The 18,998-nt window shown below is 37.9% G+C and overlaps 1 protein-coding gene across 1 annotated transcript in view; it reads right to left on the bottom strand.

Moving 5' to 3' along the window:
- CCDC152 (coiled-coil domain containing 152) overlaps positions 1-18,998 on the bottom strand; it is a 73,599-nt gene that overhangs the window by 33,923 nt on the left and 20,678 nt on the right. The window contains exon 4 of the mRNA XM_003407901.3: positions 12,183-12,251. Coding sequence (XP_003407949.2) covers positions 12,183-12,251 — 69 coding nt within the window. The remainder of the gene's footprint in view (positions 1-12,182; positions 12,252-18,998) is intronic.

The following is an 18,998-nucleotide window of genomic DNA, read 5'->3' as shown; positions in this document are numbered from 1 at the left end:
ATAGAAACCTGATGCACACCTTTCCTGACTTTAAACCGTGCCGTATCACCTTGTTCTGTTTGAACGACTGTCTCTTGATCTATGTACAGGTTCCTCATGAACACAATTAAGTGTTCTGGAATCCCATTCTTTGCAGTGTTATCCATAATTTGTTATGATCCACAGAGCCGAATACCTTTGCATAGTCAGTAAAACACAGGTAAACATTTTTCTGGTACCCTCTGCTTTCAGCCAGGATCCATCTGACATCAGCAATGATATCCCTGGTTCTCCATCCTCTTCTGAATCTGGGTTGAATTTCTGACAGCTCCCTGTCAATGTACTGCTGCAGCTGCTTTTGAATGATCTTCAGCAAAATTTTACTTGGGTGTGATATTAATGATATTGTTTACGGAGTCAACATATATATAGTCTCCCTCTCTGACACAGACTAGACAGGCCTATAAAACAAATAATAACACACATGAGGAAGGTGTTTCTTAGTTCCATCAAGTATATGAGACCAAATAGGCAATTCCTGCCCAAAGGCAAAGACGAGAAGGCAGCAAGGGACAGGAAACCTAGACAAATGGATGTGGGGAATCCAAGACTGTAAAGTGAAAAAGGGTGAGTACTGACACATTGCAGAGATTGCAACCAATGTCACAAAATAATTTGTGTATAAATTTTTAAATGAAAAACTAATTTGTGCTGTAAACTTTCACCTAAAATATAATACAATAAAAAAAAGAAGCTAGACAAAGAAGAGCAAATTAAACCCAAAATAAGAAGGAAGATAATAATAAAGATAAAAGTAGATATCAGTGAAAAGGAAAATGGATAAAAAACACAGAAATTCAATAAAAGTAAAAAGCTCAAAAATATTGATAAACTCCTAGCTAGCCTAAGCAAGTTAGAGAGGGAGAGAGTAAGGAGACAGAGGAACACAAATTACCAATACCAGGAATGAAAGGAAGGCTATCGCTAGTTATCTCTAATAAAAAAAAGGTTTTGATTATTAAACATCCAAATCAGTTTAAAACTCTGATTTCCCATTTGATTGAAAGTTTTTATGACCATTATTACTGGTTTGATCTGTGGCTGAAAGGACTCCATGGACGTGGAGAAGAAGTCTTAGTCTGCTCTTTAATTGCTCTTCTATTTCTTCTGGATCTCTCAGGGTTTGGGAACAGAGAATGAAAAATAGGGGGATTAAGTCTCTGCTTAACTTCTGGGGTTCTACTCCTCTCTCTGATAGTTGTCAATTGCTTCTCTAGGCTAACATAATGGAGAGGCTGGACTCATCCCAACTTTTGATCACATCTTAGCAGCTTTCTTTAGAATGTGGGAATATTTGGAATAGTTAGCTTTTTTTTTTTTTTCTTTTTTGGCTAATCATGGACCCTAGTCATCAATTTCAGGATAAGAGCAAAAGGCTCACTTAATATCCTAATACACCTTTCCCCCTTACAACCTTAATTATAAACACAACCAAGAACTAATCAAAACCAACAATAATAAATCATTAAATATTTTTGACATTATATGAATGATGTTTTAGAAAGGTTTGTCTTGCAGCATAGTAACGTGAGAAGAGACCTTGGAAATGGCACTTGCGTATAAAATTATTGCAGAGGCATGGGGAAGAGGTAATGAGTATGTGTTTTGTGGGTAAAAACTGATTATGTTGGGTTGAAAGAGTAAACTGTAACTGCCAAGTTTTGAGTACAGGTAACTGGGAGAATAGAAGTACTTGTGGCAGAATGAGAGAAGCCAGAAATACGCTTATGGGGGAAGATGATGAATAATACAAATATTCATTAAATTACAGCATTAAAATAAAAATAAAAATCTAAAATCAATTAGCATTCAAAGATAATGATCAGACACAGACTGCAAAGTGTTACATTTTAAAGAGCATAATCTTGATTGTGGCTTCTATTTTTACCAAAGTTTTGTTGGAAAATTTGATGTTTCCTTTGGACACATCAGTAATTTAAAAATACTTTAACAAAAAACTTATCTAGAAAATTTACTACTCCCATTGATAACAAAAGACTTCAGATATGTTTTCTGCTTCCCCCACCCCTGCAATTCTAATGGAATTTTCAAACCTAGAGGGCACAGTGTGTTCATACTCAAGTTACCTGAAAGTTTTCAAGGTGTAATGTATCTTGTTAGTAGAATGTGTGCATTCTAGAATTATGAAACTACGGCTTTCAGAGTATTTTGATCTCGATAATAATAAGTAAGCTTGACTTCTATAATTCAGCTTTGTATGGTTTTCAAGTCTATGTTTTTTTTTTTTGTGTCACAGCAGTTAAGGGCTGGGAGCAGCCTAAGAAGAGAATGTGCTACTAGACAACCCACTACTTGCATACATATTGGAAATTCTGAAGCATCTATCACTAAAAGAATTTTGTCAGAAAAAAAGATATTTTATGTTCTCTAAATTATAAATGTTCACTTGTTTTAATAAGCGAAGCATGTGCAAAGGGAAAGTCAATCACCTTTACACATCCCCACTTACCTCCCTGAAGTAATCAAGGTTAACAGCCTGGTCTGTATCCCTTCCATAGCCTTGCCTCTAGCCCCATATAAACATACCACACATTTGTAGTGGTTTTATTTGTTTTTAACAACATAAAATTGTACTATACATACTATTTTGAAAAGAATTTATTTCTAAATAATGGACATTGAAGTCTGTAATTTTTTCTTATACATACATATATGTATATGTGTGTGTGTACACACACACACACACACACACACCAAAACCAAATAAAACCCATTGCCATTGAGTTGATTTCAACTCATAGTGACTCTGTAGGACAGAATAGAACTTCCCCACAGGGTTTCCAAGGCTGTAACCTTTACAGAAACGGGCTGCCACATCTTTCTACCGAGAGCAGCTTGGTGGGTTCGAACTGCTAATCTTTTGGTCAGCAGCCAAGTGCTTTTACCACTGTGTCACTAGAACTCTTTAATATATATACTCACACATACATTTTTAAATAATTTTATATAAATAGAATCACATCACACATGTTGAGATACTTTTAAAACAGTCCCTCCTTCTCTTTCTTTTTCTTTCCTGCCCTCTTCTTATCCTAACTTTTTTCTTCTCTCTTGCCTCTGAGCTTCCCTCCCATTCCCTGCCCCAGCCACCCGAGACTTTGTGTGTCTGTTTTTCTCTATGCTCTTAACCTCTTGCTCATACACAGGTGTGCACTCATATACCCCTCCATATTTTTATTGATGCTTAGATTTACTCTTGTGTGAATGGCCTGTTCATACCTTTTACCCATTTTTTATTAAGACAATTATCTTTGTTTGTCAATTTGTAGAACTCCTTATATATTGTAGATACTAACTACATTTGTATTTGAAAACTTCTTTCAAATAAATTTTTTTTACTTTTGTGTGGCAAAAGAAATTGCAAACTTCTTTTTTTCATTGTCATTTCTGTTGTGTTGTTAAAGTCTACTGGGTCTGCTTTTTCTTCATATGACATTTGAGATTCACATCTTACTTAAAAAGATTCTAGATTTTCTTTTAAGTTTATAATGTTCTTTTCTTACAGTGAAACTTTAACCCATCTGGAATTTATTTTTGATGTGGTAGGAAAAAATTCAACTTTCTTTACTTCCAGATGGAAAGTCAGTTGTACCAGCACCATATGTTAAAAAGTCATTCTTTTTCCAACAAACTGAAATACTCCTTGTGCCATACAAGACACTATTGTATATATTGGGGCCTCTTTCTAGATTCACTATTGTCTTTCACTGATGTATTTTTCCACTGCTATGCCAATACCATATTGATTTGATTACAATGGCTTCAGAGCATATTGTTATCTGACAACAAAATTTTCCCTCTCCCATATTATTATTCTTTTTAATAGTTTCCTTGTTTAGTCTTCGGCATTTCTTTTGGCAAATTAACTTCAAGATTATTTTATACACTTTTCCTCCTTCCCCCACAAAATCTTGTATTCTAATTAAAATTATAGTAAGTGTATATATTAACTTTAGGAAAACTGACATTTTAATGACGAATCTTTTCTCTGCCTAAAAATTGACCAACCCATCTAAATGCTATACTTGCATTCTTATTTGGCTTTACCATATCTATAGTTACACTTAATAGAACCATACAGCTTACCTGTGAACTAAAGCTATCTACTGAAAAAATAGCTAAACATCTTAGTACTTTATATTACATTTCAGTTGGCTCTTTCTTGGCTTTCATCTGTAGTACAATCAATATCTGATTATTGTTGGCATCGGTTTGTTTCATCATCCTACCAGGATTCTACAATAGAATGTCAAACACATTTATTTCTGTTCTGGCTGCCTCCTTAAGGTGTAAGGCTCTTGCTGCTCCAGTTGGAGGAGTTATGAATTCAAACAGCATTTTGCATCACTGTCCATTTGGTTCTGATATTTGACAAGTAATCTTTTTCTGATCTAGCTCAAATCCATTTTAATCTCTTTAACTTCAGTAATTTTACATTATATTTTTCTAAAGCTGGTTATTCTCCTTTGATGTCAAACTGGGGGGAAAATCCTTAAGTGTGTGTTGTCTTTAGATTCATTATAAACTTACAATTAGGTGGCTTTCTTTTATATCACTGATGATCTGATTGCTTAGCTTTGTAACAATTTCATTCCATAATGATCTAGATATTTTTACATTAAAGGTTCCTGCTGGTTGCCTGTATAAATGCTATTTCATTTAAATTAAGATCATCCTCAAGTGGCATTTACCCAGATGGTACACACAATTAGTATTACCTAAAAGATAGTGCTAGGTGAAATTTTTTTCGGTCTTCTAACCAACTGTTGTTGTTATTGTGTGCTGTTGGGTCAAACTCAACTCATAGCGACCCCATATGACAGAGGAGAACTGCCCCATAGGGTTTCCAAGGCTGTAATCTTTGCAGGAACAGATTGCCAGGTCTTTCTCCTGAAGAGCTGTTGGGTGGTTCAAAGTGCCAATACTTCAGTTAGCAGCCAAGCACTTAAACATTGTGCCACCAGGGTGTTTTTAATTTTAAAAATTTGATAGTTATAATATTTGATATATTGATAGTATTGATAATTATATAACTTATCGGATTGTTTTTGCTTTATTTTGCTATGGTTTCTAGAAATTTAGAGCTAACTTTGGTGCTAAATTGAAGCAACTACCCCTAAGCTTCACAACTGGACCAATAAGCAACATCATGATAAATGGAGGAGACTGAAGTTGTCAAGGATTCACTTTACTCAGATCCACAATCAATGCCAATGGAAGCAGCAGTCAAGAAGTCAAATGACGTATCGCACTGGGCAAATCTGCTGCAAAAGACCTCTTTAAAGTGTTGAAAAGCAAAGATGCCACTTTGAAGACTAAGGTGGACAATGAATAGGAAAGACCCAAGAAGAACTGATGCGTTTGAATTACGGTGTTTGTGAAGAATACTGAAAATACCATGGACTGCCAGTAGAATGAACAAATCTGCCTTGGAAGAAGTACAGCCAGAATTCTCCTTAGAAGGGAGGATAGTGAGACTTCGTCTTATGTGCTTTGGACGTGTTATCAGAAGGAACTAGTCCGTGGAGAAGGACGCCATGCTTGGTAAAGCAGAGTGTCGGCGAAAAAGAGGAAGACCCTCAATGAGATAGACAGTGGCTGCAACAATGGGCTCAAACATAGCAATGACTGTGAGGGTGGCACAAGACCAGCCAATGTTTCATTCTGTTGTATACAGGGCCACTAATTTGAAACCGACTTGAAGGCACCTAACAATAACAACAACCACCACAACCCCTTAGCCTAGGCCTCTGACCAAAGTATCTAGCCAACCCTCTTTGCGCTTATTTATAGGCAGGGCCTGCTTCATGGACATGTGATCAGTGCAGTTACATAGGACCCTGCACTCAGAATGGTGCCATGCTTGGTTTAATTATTCACCATTAATGTCTTGAAATTCTTTATACTTTTATCTTTTTACTTGTATTTTGTAAGTGAAGTCCAATGGGACAACTGAGCATACAAATGAGCAGAGAAGACATTAGCAATATTCATGTTTGCTGTTTGTTGCCACTGTATTTCCACATAGGGTTTGCAATGCCCCAAGAACACAGAATTTTGGTGGACTCATAATGCACAGGGGTTCAGTGAGACTCAAAGTGAGTACAAAATAAGCATGTTACATTTATGACTATTATTATTTTTTTTAACTGGGGACCCTGACAGACCCAAGAGGCCACACTTTCCATTCGAACTAGAATTTGCTTCAAATGTAGAAAGAAAGCAACAGTATTCTAAGGAACATAAATGACCGAGGAACTCAATCACATTCTTTCCTACTCCTGTTGATTCCTACTATTAGCCAACCACTTACACTGAAAATGACATAGAAGGAAAGGAAATGATAGGGCTACCCATATTTTCTTTTCGGTCATTCTTTGCTCATCAGTAAGCCAAAGGTAGAGAGTGTTGGTAGAATGTTCACATATCAAGAGGTAACATAAATAAACATAGTTGAGTTAGTTTTGTGCAGCATTTCTACTGTTTTGAAAAGAACAGCATAGACAGGATTGTATAACCTATGAAATATGAATTGTGTAATTTTGGTGATTCCACATATGAACTAAATGCTCTTATATTTGCATTTAAAACTGGCTTGCACAACATGAAGATGAACAGTAAAATTCATGTTCTTAATTGAAAATTTTAATTTTTTTCTGTACATAGAATGACATCAAATAACAAAAAACACCCTGACAAGTCAAGAGAGACCACAGAACAAAGGAAAAAGTTTTATATTTTGGAAGCTTTAATGATACTCTTTTCCTGCTTTTAGAACATGGGGTCTTACATTTTCATTTTGCACTGGGCCTTGCAATTTATGTAGCCGGCTTTGTTTATAGGTTTTGTTCTTTCAGCTTCCTTTTAATACTTCTTTAACAAGTCTCTTTTGGAAAAGAGGGAAGTTTTAAGTAATGAGGATTCTGAAGTATACACTCATAACAGATAATTTCCCCATAGAGAAGAAGTTTATAGAAACACAGGCAGGGTTCTTCCAAGAATATAGTAGAAGCTGCCTAAGGTGTCCAATTATTGCAAGGAAATCTTTTTCATAATTATGTTGAAAGAAGTACTTACACGCTTTTCAAGCTACTTTTGAATTAAGCAGTACTTGTTTTTTAAAAAGTAACTGATCATTTATTGACTATGCAAAGGCATTCAACTCTGTGGATCATAACAAATTATGGATAACATTGCAAAGAATGGGAATTTCAGAATACTTAATTGTGTTCATGAGGAACCTGTACATGAATCAACAGGCAGTTGTTTGAACAGAACAAGGGGATGCTGCGTGGTTTAATGTAAGAAAAGGTGTGCATCGGGGTTGTATCCTTTCACCATATTTTTTCAATTTGTATGCTGAGCAAAATTCAAGAAGCTGGACTATATGAAGGAGAACACGGCATCAGGATTGGAGGAAGACTCATTAACGACCTACGCTATGCAGATGACACAACCCTGCATGTTAAAAATGAAGAGGACTTGAAGCATTTACTGATGAAGATCAAAGATCACAGTCTTCAGTATGGATTACACCTCAACTTTATAAAGAAAACAAAACTCTCACAACTGGACCAATAAACAACATCATAATTAACAGAGAAAAGTTGTCAAAGATTTCATTTTACTTGGATCCATAATCAACACCCATGGAAGCAGGAGTCAAGAAATCAAAAGATGCACTGCATTGGGCAAATCTGCTGCAAAAGACCTCTTAAAAGTGTTGAAAAGAAAAGGTGTCACCTTGAAGACTAAGGTGCACCTGGCCCATGCCACGGTGTTTTTAATCACATCATATGCATGTGAAAGCTAGACGATGAACAAGGAAGACAGAAGAACTGATACCTTTGAATTGTGGTGTTGGCAAAGGCTATTGAATATATCATGTACTGCCACAAGAACAAACAAATCTGTCTTGGAAGAAGTACAACCAGAATGCTCCTTAGAAGTAAGGATGGCGAGATTACATCTCACATACTTTGGACAAATTATCAGTAGGGGTCTGTCCCTGGAGAAGGTCATCATGCTTGGTAAAGTAGAGGGTCATCAAAAAAGACAAAGCCCCTCAACAAGATGGATTGACACAGTGGCTGCAACAATGGGCTCAAGCATAACGATTGTGAGGATGGTGCAGGATCGGGCAGTGTTTCTGTTGTACATAGGGTCGATATGAGTCGGAACAGACTCGTGAAACCTAAGGACAACAACAACTGATCATAGATTAGTCTACTTTCTCAGATAATTCTCTCTTATTTTATAGCAATGAACTATATGTTACTGTCTCTTTTTAAACATTTTGGTCAAACATCAATTTTGCCTAAATTGTTTTGTTTAATGCAAGTTTGTAAAGTAAAATTGTACTATACAAAACGATGTCTTCCTTGAAACTTATCCTGATATAAAGATTATAAGAGCTTAAATAAATTCAGGTAATTCAGATTCAGGTCAGACAGAAAAAAAGCAATATTATGTTGAGAGGAACTATCAAGAGACAATTGGCAAAAATAAATTTGAATGGATTCCACTAATATTGGGATGCTTCTGTATTTGCAGCTCATTTCATGTGTCTCTCTTCTTCATATGACACAACTGCCCATGTGTTTGAATTTCTAAACTAAATTCCTGTAACAGGTTTGATCTGGGACTGCTTATGGTGATAACTGTCCTCTAATGGAGTCCCTGGGGCCTTGGTGGCACAGTGGTTAAGAGCTTGGCTGCTAACCAAAAGATCGGCAGTTCAAATCCACCATCCGTTCTTTGGAGACCTTATGGGGGCAATTTGACTCTGTCCTGTAGGGTCTCTAAGAGTTGGAATCAACTCGACAGCAACAAAATTTTCTTTTCTTTTTTTTGGGAATGAAGTCCCTGGGGGGTGCTAAAGGTTAAGTGCTTGACTACTAGCTGAAAGATTGGAAGTTTGAACCCACCCAGAGATGCCTCAGAAGACAGGCCTGGAGATCTGCTTCTGAAAGGTCACAGCCTCGAAAACCCTGTGGAGCAGTTCTAGTGGAATCAACTCCATGGCAATTAACAACAACAACAATGGAGAAAAGGCTCTGAATCTCACTTTCTTTGCCCTGGTAGTAACTAACCACTGGCCATGGGTGAGAGGGCATAATGTCACTTATCTCTTTCTGACAATGAATTACTGGAGGTGGGGTGGAGGAAGGCAGAACCTAATCTAGCATTGAGAATAATATATACAAGAAAAGTTCATATCATTTGATATATTCTGATGAATCATGCTCTATTTCTAAGAAAGGCCCATGTCCATAGCCTAAGCTCTAAGCATACATTACTTCAAAGACAGAATAGATTAATTCTTTAAGTTATAGGGACCAAATTTTGGGAATAGAGGATAGGGAAATCAAGCAATGGGTAAAAAGAAAAAGTTCACATTATAAATGGCTATCGGCACTTTTGCATGGCCTACGTGGTGGGCCCTTGCCTTTATCCACCCTGGTAAATAGCATGTTGTTGTTTTTAGGTGCCATCGAGTTGGTTCCAAAACACAAGTTGGAACGAAACACTGCCCCGTCCTGTGCTATCTTCACAATCATTGCTATGTTTGAGCCCATTGTTGCACCCACTGTGTCAACCCATCTCATTGAGGGTCTTCCTCTTTTCTGCTGACCCTCTACCTTACTAAGCATGATATCCTACTCTAGGGACTAATCCCTTCTGATAACATGTCCAAAGTATGTGAGATAAAGTCTTGCCATACTTGCTTCCAAAGAGTAATCTGGCTGTACTTCTTCTAAGACAAACTTGCTCATTCTTCTGGCAGACCATGGTATATTCAATATTCTCTGACAACCCCATAATTCAAAGCTATAAATTCTCCTTCGGTCTTCCCTATTCATAGTCCAGCTTTCACATGCATATGGGGCAATTGAAAATATCATGGTTTGGGTCTGTGGTGTAATGAATTGCTTTTATGTGGCCTTTCTCACCATGGTCTTGTAACTCTCACTCAGGTGACTGACTAGGACTGTGCAGGGTAATTGTAGCCCACCAAAGGGATTGGTTGGTTTTGCCATCCTGCTGGGCTTGAAATAAGCCACCCCAGAGGTGAGAAAGAGAGAATTCCACCACAACCAAGGAAGAATAGCCAGCACATCCTTTGGACCCAGGGTCCCTCGGCTGAGAAGCTCCTGGAAGCATGAGACCGAGAGAAAGAGCAAGCTGTAACCCTGAAGATGGCAAAGAACTGAGACCTGGTGACAGGCACCTGGCAGCAGAAGTCAGTGTGGTGGGCTTCCCAGCCCATGGAGAGAGAAAGCTGAGTGTCTTTGGGCAGAGACTGAGGGCCAGGAAGAGGCTGTCCTGATGGAAGTGTTCCTGAGCCTGAATTGTAACTTGTTACTTCTCTAAAAAGTACATAATCCTATGTATTGTCTGTGAGTTCTGTGTGGCCAAGGCAATGAATTATTGAATCCAGCAGAGAAGTAAAGAGTGCTGTGGGAGGGATGGTTGATGTCAGAGTTGGTAAAGATGGCAGAGGGAGGAAGCATGTCTGACCTCCGCCTCACAGGAATCAGCCTTGGACTGCTGATCTTGATTCTCCTTCCACCCTGTGAAGTTGGAGGAGTCAGACACCTTCCCCAAGCTGTTTTTACAAGGACAGGCACACCTTAAAGTGACATCTTTGCTTGTCAACACTTCAAAGAGGTCTTTTGCAGCAGATTTGCCCAATGCAATACGTCATCTGATTTCTTGACTGCTGTTTCCATTGGCGTTGATTGTGGATACAAGTAAAATGAAATCTTTGACAACTTCAGTATTTCTCTGTTTATCATGATGTTGCTTATTGGTCTAGTTGTGAGGATTTTTGTTTTCTTTATGTTGAGGCTGTAGTCTTTGCTTTTCCTCAGTAAGTGCTTCAAGTCCTCTTCACTTTCAGCAAGCAAGGCTGTTTCATCTACATATCACAGGTTGTTAATGAGTCTTCCTCCAATCCTGATGTTGTATTTTTCTTCACATAGTCCACCTTCTAGGATTATTTGCTCAGCATACAGACTGAATTAAGTATGGTGAAAGGATACAACCCCGATAGACACCTTTCCTGATTTTAAACCACGCAGTATTCCCTTGTTCTGTTTGAACAACTGCCTCTTGGTCTATGTACAGGTTCTGAACGAGCACAATTAAGTGTTCTGGAATTCCCATTCTTTGCAATGTTATTCGTAATTTGTTATGATCCACCAAGTTGAATGCCTTTGCATAGTGAATAAAACACAGATAAACATCTTTCTGATATTCTCTGCTTTCACCCAAGATTCATCTGACGTCAGCAATGATATCCCTCATTCCACGTCTTCTGAATCTTGAATTATTGGCAGTTCCCTGTTGATGTACTGCTGCAGCTCCTTTAGAACAATCTCCAGCAAAATTTTACTTTCCTGTGATATTAACGGTATTGTTCGATAACTTCCGCATTCTGTTGGATCACCTTTCTTTGGAATGGGCACAAATATGGATCTCTTCCAGTCAGTTGGACAGGTAGCTGTCTTCCAAATTTCTTGGCATAGATGAGTGAGCACCTCCAGCATTGCATCCATTTGTTGAAACACCTCAATTGGTATTCTGTCAATTCTTGAAGTCTTGTTTTTCACCAATGCCTGGATGTTTTCCTTCAGTACCATTGGTTCTTGATCATATACTACCTCCTGAAATGGTTGAATGTTGACCAATTCTTCTATGCCATTTATTTGATTTGTCATATTATTTCTTATTGCCTTTATAATTTCCTGAGATGTATCTTTTCTTAATAAAATCTACTGGTTCTTTTTTTTTCCATTTATTTCCCCTAAAACCTTTTCTTGAGTGATGATGAAGCAAGTATAGGAGTTGTATTAGAAGACACTTACATTGTCAAAACAGCCCTGATGAGCCTGCCAGACAGAATAAGACTGAATGATTCTGTTCAGCATGGCATTTATTTCATAGCCATTTAGGATAGTTTTATTAATTAGTAAGGAGTCCTGCCCTTAGCTGAATAATTTAATAAGACCAAATTAAAAAGCATTTACTATTAATGATGTAAAAACTCTCTATTCTGAAAAGTGCTCAAAGAAACCATACATTTTTAGATTAGATTCTATAATTTTATTCTAACTTACCTTTTAAATTATGTTGATATCCAATGGTCTGCTGTAGTCCTTTTATCATATCATGAAGAGTAGCACATTCTAAAACAAAAGATAACACATTTATTTGAAAATCCTTTGGTTTCATTTTGAATTTTCTTCTCAGAGTTGAACTACTTTCAATAATATTTAATTATAAATATGAGATCTTACTGAAGAAACCAGGCATATCAAAGTAAACTACATACTAAATACTTTTTAATCAGCCTTTATGTAATATGTGTTCCAGAATTTAGTAATGAGTTTCTAAAAAAATAAAAATAAAAAATACTTTTTAATCAGCCTTTATGTAATATGTGTTCCAGAATTTAGTAATGAGTTTCTAAGGCACAGTAAATTCAGTATAGTAGGTATTACGGATTGAATTAGGTACCCCTAAAATGTGTGTCAACCTGGCTGGGCCATCATTCCCAGTATTGTGATTGTCCACCATTTTGTCATCTGATGTAATCTTCCTATGTGTTGTAAATCCTACCTCTATGATATTAATGAGGCAGGATTAGAGACAGTTATGTTAATGAGGCAGGACTCAATCTATAAGATTAGGTTGTATCTTGAATCAATCTCTTTTGAGATATAAAAGAGAGAAACAAGCAGAGAGACAGGGGGACCTCCTACCACCAAGAAAGTAGTGCCAGGGACGGAGCAGGTCCTTTGGACCCAGGGTCTCTGTGCTGAGAAGTTCCTAGACCAGGGTAAGATTAATGACAAGGATCTTCCTCCAGAACTGACAGAGAAAGAAAGCCTTCCCCTGGAGCTGGTGTCCTGAATTCGAACTTCTAGTCTACTAGGCTGTGAGAGAATAAATTTCTGTTTGTTAAGGCCATCCACGTGTGGTATTTCTGTTATAGCAGCATTAGATAACTAAGACAGTAGCAGTCCTCCCCATGTGCCTTAGCAATAGCTCTCCTAGAAGTAGGGCATGCCTGGACACGACTGGGGGACTATGAGGAGTCTATCCATGCAAGTGTTCCATTAAACAACAATCCCCAGGAAAGAAAGTCAAGACACCTAAGTGTCATTGAGGGCCAGGGCTGGTGTAAAGGTGTAATTTGGTGTAAGGTAATGCTTTTTTTTTTTCTTAACTCTACTCCATCTTGGCCTCTTGTACTCATGCTTGAGTCCTAGCGCAAGGGAGTAGCAATGAAAGCAGTAAAAATTTAATGAGTAGTGTTACAAGGCAACAGCAGTTTTGGTGCCAATAGCTTCTGCCCTAATAGGAGACAGAGCCTTCATTTCAAACATTAGTGCTCTGACATGTGTCATTTAAGCCTTGATTATACTCTTGGTTACCACCACCACCAGTCTATCCTTAGATGATAGCAACTGTGGTGGAAATGTCTGTGACTTTTAGCGGTCCACTTAGCAATAAGCTCCACAACAGCAGAGACTATTATCTGTTTTATTTACCATTTCTCCCTAGTACCTAGAACAGTCGTGGTTCATAGCAGGCACTGCACAATTATTTGTTGAGTGATTGATGCATAGACAGGTGAAATCACAGTAAGCTGGAGCAGGAGTAGGGAAAGTGGAGACACTGGCCTAAAAATAATGATATACTTCCAGTGCTATTCTAAGTGCCTTACAAATATTAAATATTTTAACCCTTCTACTAACCCTATGAGGTACTGTCATAGATTGAATTGTGTCCCCCCAAAATATGGGTTGGAATCCTAACCCCAACACCTGTGGATGTAATCCCATTTAGAAATAGGGTTGTCTTTGTTACACTAATGAGGCCATATCAGTACAGCGTGTGTCCTAAACTTAATCACTTCTGAGTTACAAGGATACCAGGAGCAGCATAGACAGAGATAAGCAAGCACGAATGGGGGGTGGGGGTGGGGGAGATAGATTCCAGGTGAAGATCAACAAGGAATAGAGGAACACAGGGGCTAGAGAAGCTGAAGAAAACAAGTATCTTTCTCCAAAGTTGACAGAGAGCACTTTCCCCTAGAGTTGGTGGCCTGGACCTGGATTTTTTTAAAACTGTGAGAAAATAAATTTCTGGTTTTTAAAGCCACCCACTTGTGGTATTTGTTACAGCAGCACTAGATAACTAAGACAGGTACATATTAGTATTTGTCCCATTTTACATATGAAGAAACTGAGTCACAGAAGGTTCAGTAAATTGCTCAAGGTCACACTTACAAGTGGCAAAGCTAGAACTTTATCTAGTGTTAAAGCCTATGATTCTAACCACTTTGCTACCAGCAAGAAGACCAGTGCAGGAGCACTTCTTGAAAGAAATTTGAGCAGATTGGAGCCCTTGGAGAGAGAATCACAGGCTTTAGTGCTAGATAAAGTTCTACCTCTGACACTTGTAAGTGTGACCTTGAGCATTATATTGAACCTACTGTGTCTCAGTTTCCTCATTTGTAAAATGGGACAAATACTAGTATCTACCTGTCTTAGTTATCTTGTAAGAACAGACCAGAAAAATACTTCGCGATAGTTATTGCTATCCCATTTTTAGTAAAAGGTAAGGAAGCACTAGCTTAAGTTTATAATTTTACTAGTTAAATATATAATGATGAAAACATCATAAAAGAATAACTTCCAATGTTTTAAAAAAATTTAAAGTTTAAGTGCAATTTCACCTTTATAAGCCTGGTTTAACAAAGTAGGTTTTCTTATTTGAATTTTATTAAGTGGGGGAGTCATTACTAGAGGTTCAGTTATTTGCCCAAGATTCCACAGTTAGAAAATAGAAAGCCTGGACTTGAACGTAAGTATTTCTCGTTCCAAACTCTGTGCTCTTAATTCTCCATCAGATATTCCCTCAGGAACTGTAGCATATGCTGCTGATGAAACCACTGAATTTGGAGTCAGAAGAGCTGGGTTAGAGTTGCCCCTTTCTAGCTATGAGACCCCAGGTGAGCTACTTAAGCTATTTGAGCTTTATAGTCTTCATCTGCAAAATAAAAGCATGATGAATACTCTATCTCACTTATAAGACTATTTTGACATGCAAATGAGAAAATATATTGCCTAAATCCACTCACAAATGTTTAACATTGTTATTATTGTGGTTGTTATTTCTCTCCTCTGTCCCTCAAAAATTTGTACATACCTCTTTTCTCCATTTACCATATTGCACTAAGTTATTTGTAGTTTCTCCCACTAGACAGTGAACTCTTTCAGGTAAAGGTCACATTTATTTTGATGTACCCCACATCCAACATGGCACTTTCATAGGTGCTCAATGGTTTTTATTGAATCAATGAAAAGAGCAATAATGTGAGGGTGAATGCAAAACTTTTCACCTTTCAATTAAAGGGCAGTTTCACCTTTATGAACTTGTTTTAACAAAGTAGGTTTTCTTTTCTGGATTTTACTTAGGGAGGAAGTCATCCCTAGAGGATGAGTTACTTGCCCAAGATTCCATAGTTAGAAAATAGAAAGCCTGGGCTTGAACATAAGTATTTCTCATTCCAAACTCTGTGTTCTTAATTCACCATCTGATATCTCCTCAGGAACTGGATAAATTCAATCATATGTGTAGTCTGTTCTCCTCCCTTAGTGAATTAATACACACTTGGCACTGTAAGTTATCATTTTCACTTGTTCTTTTACTATTTCGTATTGTTGTTATCGTTGTGAGGTGCCATCAGGTCGGTTCCGACTCAGAGCAACCATATGTATAAGAGAATGAAACACTCCCTGGTCATGTGCCACCCTCACAATTGTTGCTATGTTTGAGCCCATCGTTGCAGCCGCTGTGTCAATCCATCTTGTTGAGGGTCTTCCTCTTTTTCTCTGACCCTCTACTTTACCAAGCATGATGTCTTCTCCAGGAACTGGTTCCTCCTGATAACATGTCCAAAGTATGTGAGACGAAGGCTCGCCATCTTTGCTTCTAATAAGCATTCTGGCTGTGCTTCTTTCAAGACAGATTTGTTCATTCTTCTGGCAGTCCATGGTATATTCAACATTCTTTGCCAACACCATTAATCAAAGGCATCAATTCTTCAGTCCTCCTTATTTCTTGTCCAACCTTCACATGCATACAAGGCAACTGAAAACACCATGGCTTGGGTCAGGTGCACCTTAGTCCTTAAAGCGATATCTTTGGTTTTTATAAAAGACCACTTTAAAGAGGTCTTTTGCAGCAGATTTGCCCAATGCAACGCGTCTTTTGATTTCTTGACTGCTGTTTCCATTGGTGTTGCTTGTGGATACAAGGAAAATAAAATCCTTGACAACTTCAGTCTTTATTCTGTTTACCATGATGTTGCTTATTGGTCCAGTTGTGAGGATTTTTGTTTTCTTTACACTGAAGTGTAATCCATACTGAAGGCTGTGGTCTTTGATCTTCATTAGTAAGCACTTTAAGTCCTCTTCACTTGCAGCAAGCAAGGTTGTTCATCTGCATATCACAGGTTGTTAACGAGTCTTCCTCCAATCTTGATGTCTCATTCTTCTTCATATAGTCTAGCTTCTAGGAATATTTGCTCATCGTATAGATTGAATAAGTATGGTGACAGGACAGAACCCTGATGCATACCTTTCTTGACTTTATTATTATTATTTTTTCCATTTTTTTTAATTGAACTTTACATGAAAGTTTACAGAACAAACTAGTTTCTCATCAAACAGTTAGTACACACACTGCTGTATGACATTGGTTAACAAACCCACGACATGTCAACATTCTCCCTTCTCAAACCTGGGTTCCCTATTACTAGCTTTCCTGTTCCCTTCTGCCTTCCAGTTCCTGCCCCCGGGCTGGTGTGCCCCTTTAGTCTTGTTTTGTTCCAGGGGCCTATTCAATCTTTGGCTGAAGGGTGAACCTCAGGAGTGACTTCATTACTGAGCTGAAAGGGTGTCCAGGAGCCATACTCTCAGGGTTTCTCCAGTCTCTGTCAGGCCAGCAAGTCTGGTCTTTCTTTTTAAGTTAAAATTTTGTTCTACATTTTTCTCCAGGTCTGTCTGGAACCCTCTATTGTGATCCCTGTCAGAGCAGTCAGTGGTGGTAGCCAGGCACCATCTAGTTGTACTGGACTCAGTCTGGTGGAGGCCGTGGTAGATGTGGTCCATTAGTCCTCCTTTTTTGACTTTAAATCATGTGATATCCCCTTGTTCTGTTCGAATGACTGCCTCTTGGTCTATGTACAGGTTCCGTATGAGCATGATTAAGTGTTCTTGAACTCCCATTCTTTGAAATGTCATCCATAATTTGTTATGATCCACACAGTCGAATACCTTTGCACAGTCAATATAACACAAGTAAACATCTTTTCAGTATTCTTTACTTTCAGTCATGATCCATCTGGCGTTAGCAATGATATCCCTAGTTCCACACCCTTTTTGGATTTCAGCTTGAATTTTTGGCAGTTCCCTGTCGATGTGCTGCTGCAACTGTTTTTGAATGATCTTCAGCAAAATTTTACTTGTGTGTGATATTAATGATATCGTTCGATAATTTCTGCATTCTGTCGGATCACTTTTCTTTGGAATGGGTACAAATATGGATCTCTTCCAGTCATTTGGCCACGTTTCTGCCTTCCAAATTTCTTGGCATAGGCAAGTGAGCCTTCCAGAGCTGCATCCATTTGTTGGAACATCTCAATTGGTATTCTGTCAATTCCTGGAGCCTAGTTTTTCACCAATGCCTTCAGTGCAGCTTGGACCTCTTCCTTCAGTACCACTGGTTCTTCGTCATATGCTACCTCCTGAAATGGTTGAACGCCGACCAATTCTTTTGGTACAGCAACTCTGGGTGTTCCTTACACCTTCTTTTGATGCTTCCTGAATTGTTTAATATTTTCCTCATAGAATTCTTCAATAGTACAACTTGAGGCTTGAATTCTTTTCTTTAGTTCTTTCAGCTTGAGAAATGTCAACCATGTTCTTCCCTTTTGGTTTTTATCTCCAGGTCTTTGCATATATCATTATAATAATTTGTCTTCCTGAGCCACCCTTTAAATCTTCTATTCATATCTTTTACTTCATCATTTCTTCCTTTCACTTGAGCTACTCTACGTTCAACAGCAAGTTTCAGAGTCTCTTCTGACATTCATTTTGTTTTTTTTTCTTTCTTTCCTGTCTTTTTAATCACCTCTTGCTTTCTTCATGTATGATGTCCTTGATGTCAGTCCACACCTAGTCTGGTCTTCAGTCATTAGTGTTCAACATGTGGAATCTATTCTTGAGATGGTCTCTAAATTCAGGTGGGATACACTCAAGGTTGTACTTTGGCTTTTGTGGACTTCTACTTTTCTTCAACTTAAACTTTAATTTGCACATGAGCAATCGATGCTCTGTTCCACAGTTGGCCCCTGACCTTGTTCTGACTGATAGTATTGAGCTTTTCCATTGTCTGTTCCCACAGATGTAGTCGATTTGATTCCTGTGTATTCCATCTGGCAAGGCCCACATGCATAGTTGCTATTTATGTTGGTGAAAAAGTATCTGCAATGAAGAAGTCGTTGGTCTTGTAAAATTCTTTCATGCGATCTCTAGTATCATTTCTATCACCAAGGCCATATTTTCCAACTACTAATCCTTCTTCTTTGTTTCCAACTTTCGCGTTTCAATCACTAGTAATTATCAATGCATTTTGGTTTCACGTTTGATCAATTTCAGATTGCAGAAGTTGGTAAATATCTTCAATTTCTTCATCTTTGGCCTTAGTGGTTGGTATGCAAATTTGTATAGTAGTCGTATTAACTGGTCTTCCTTGTAAACGTATGGATATTATCACTGACAGCATTGTACTTCAGGATAGATCTTGAAATGTTCTTTTTGATGATGAACATGGCGCCATTCCTCTTCAATTTGTCATTC

This window comes from Loxodonta africana, chromosome 2 (genome assembly GCF_030014295.1).
Source record: "Loxodonta africana isolate mLoxAfr1 chromosome 2, mLoxAfr1.hap2, whole genome shotgun sequence".
NCBI lineage: Eukaryota > Metazoa > Chordata > Mammalia > Proboscidea > Elephantidae > Loxodonta > Loxodonta africana.
The sequence above is the reverse complement of the archived record's forward strand: the minus strand, read 5'-3'. Positions and strand labels throughout refer to the sequence as shown.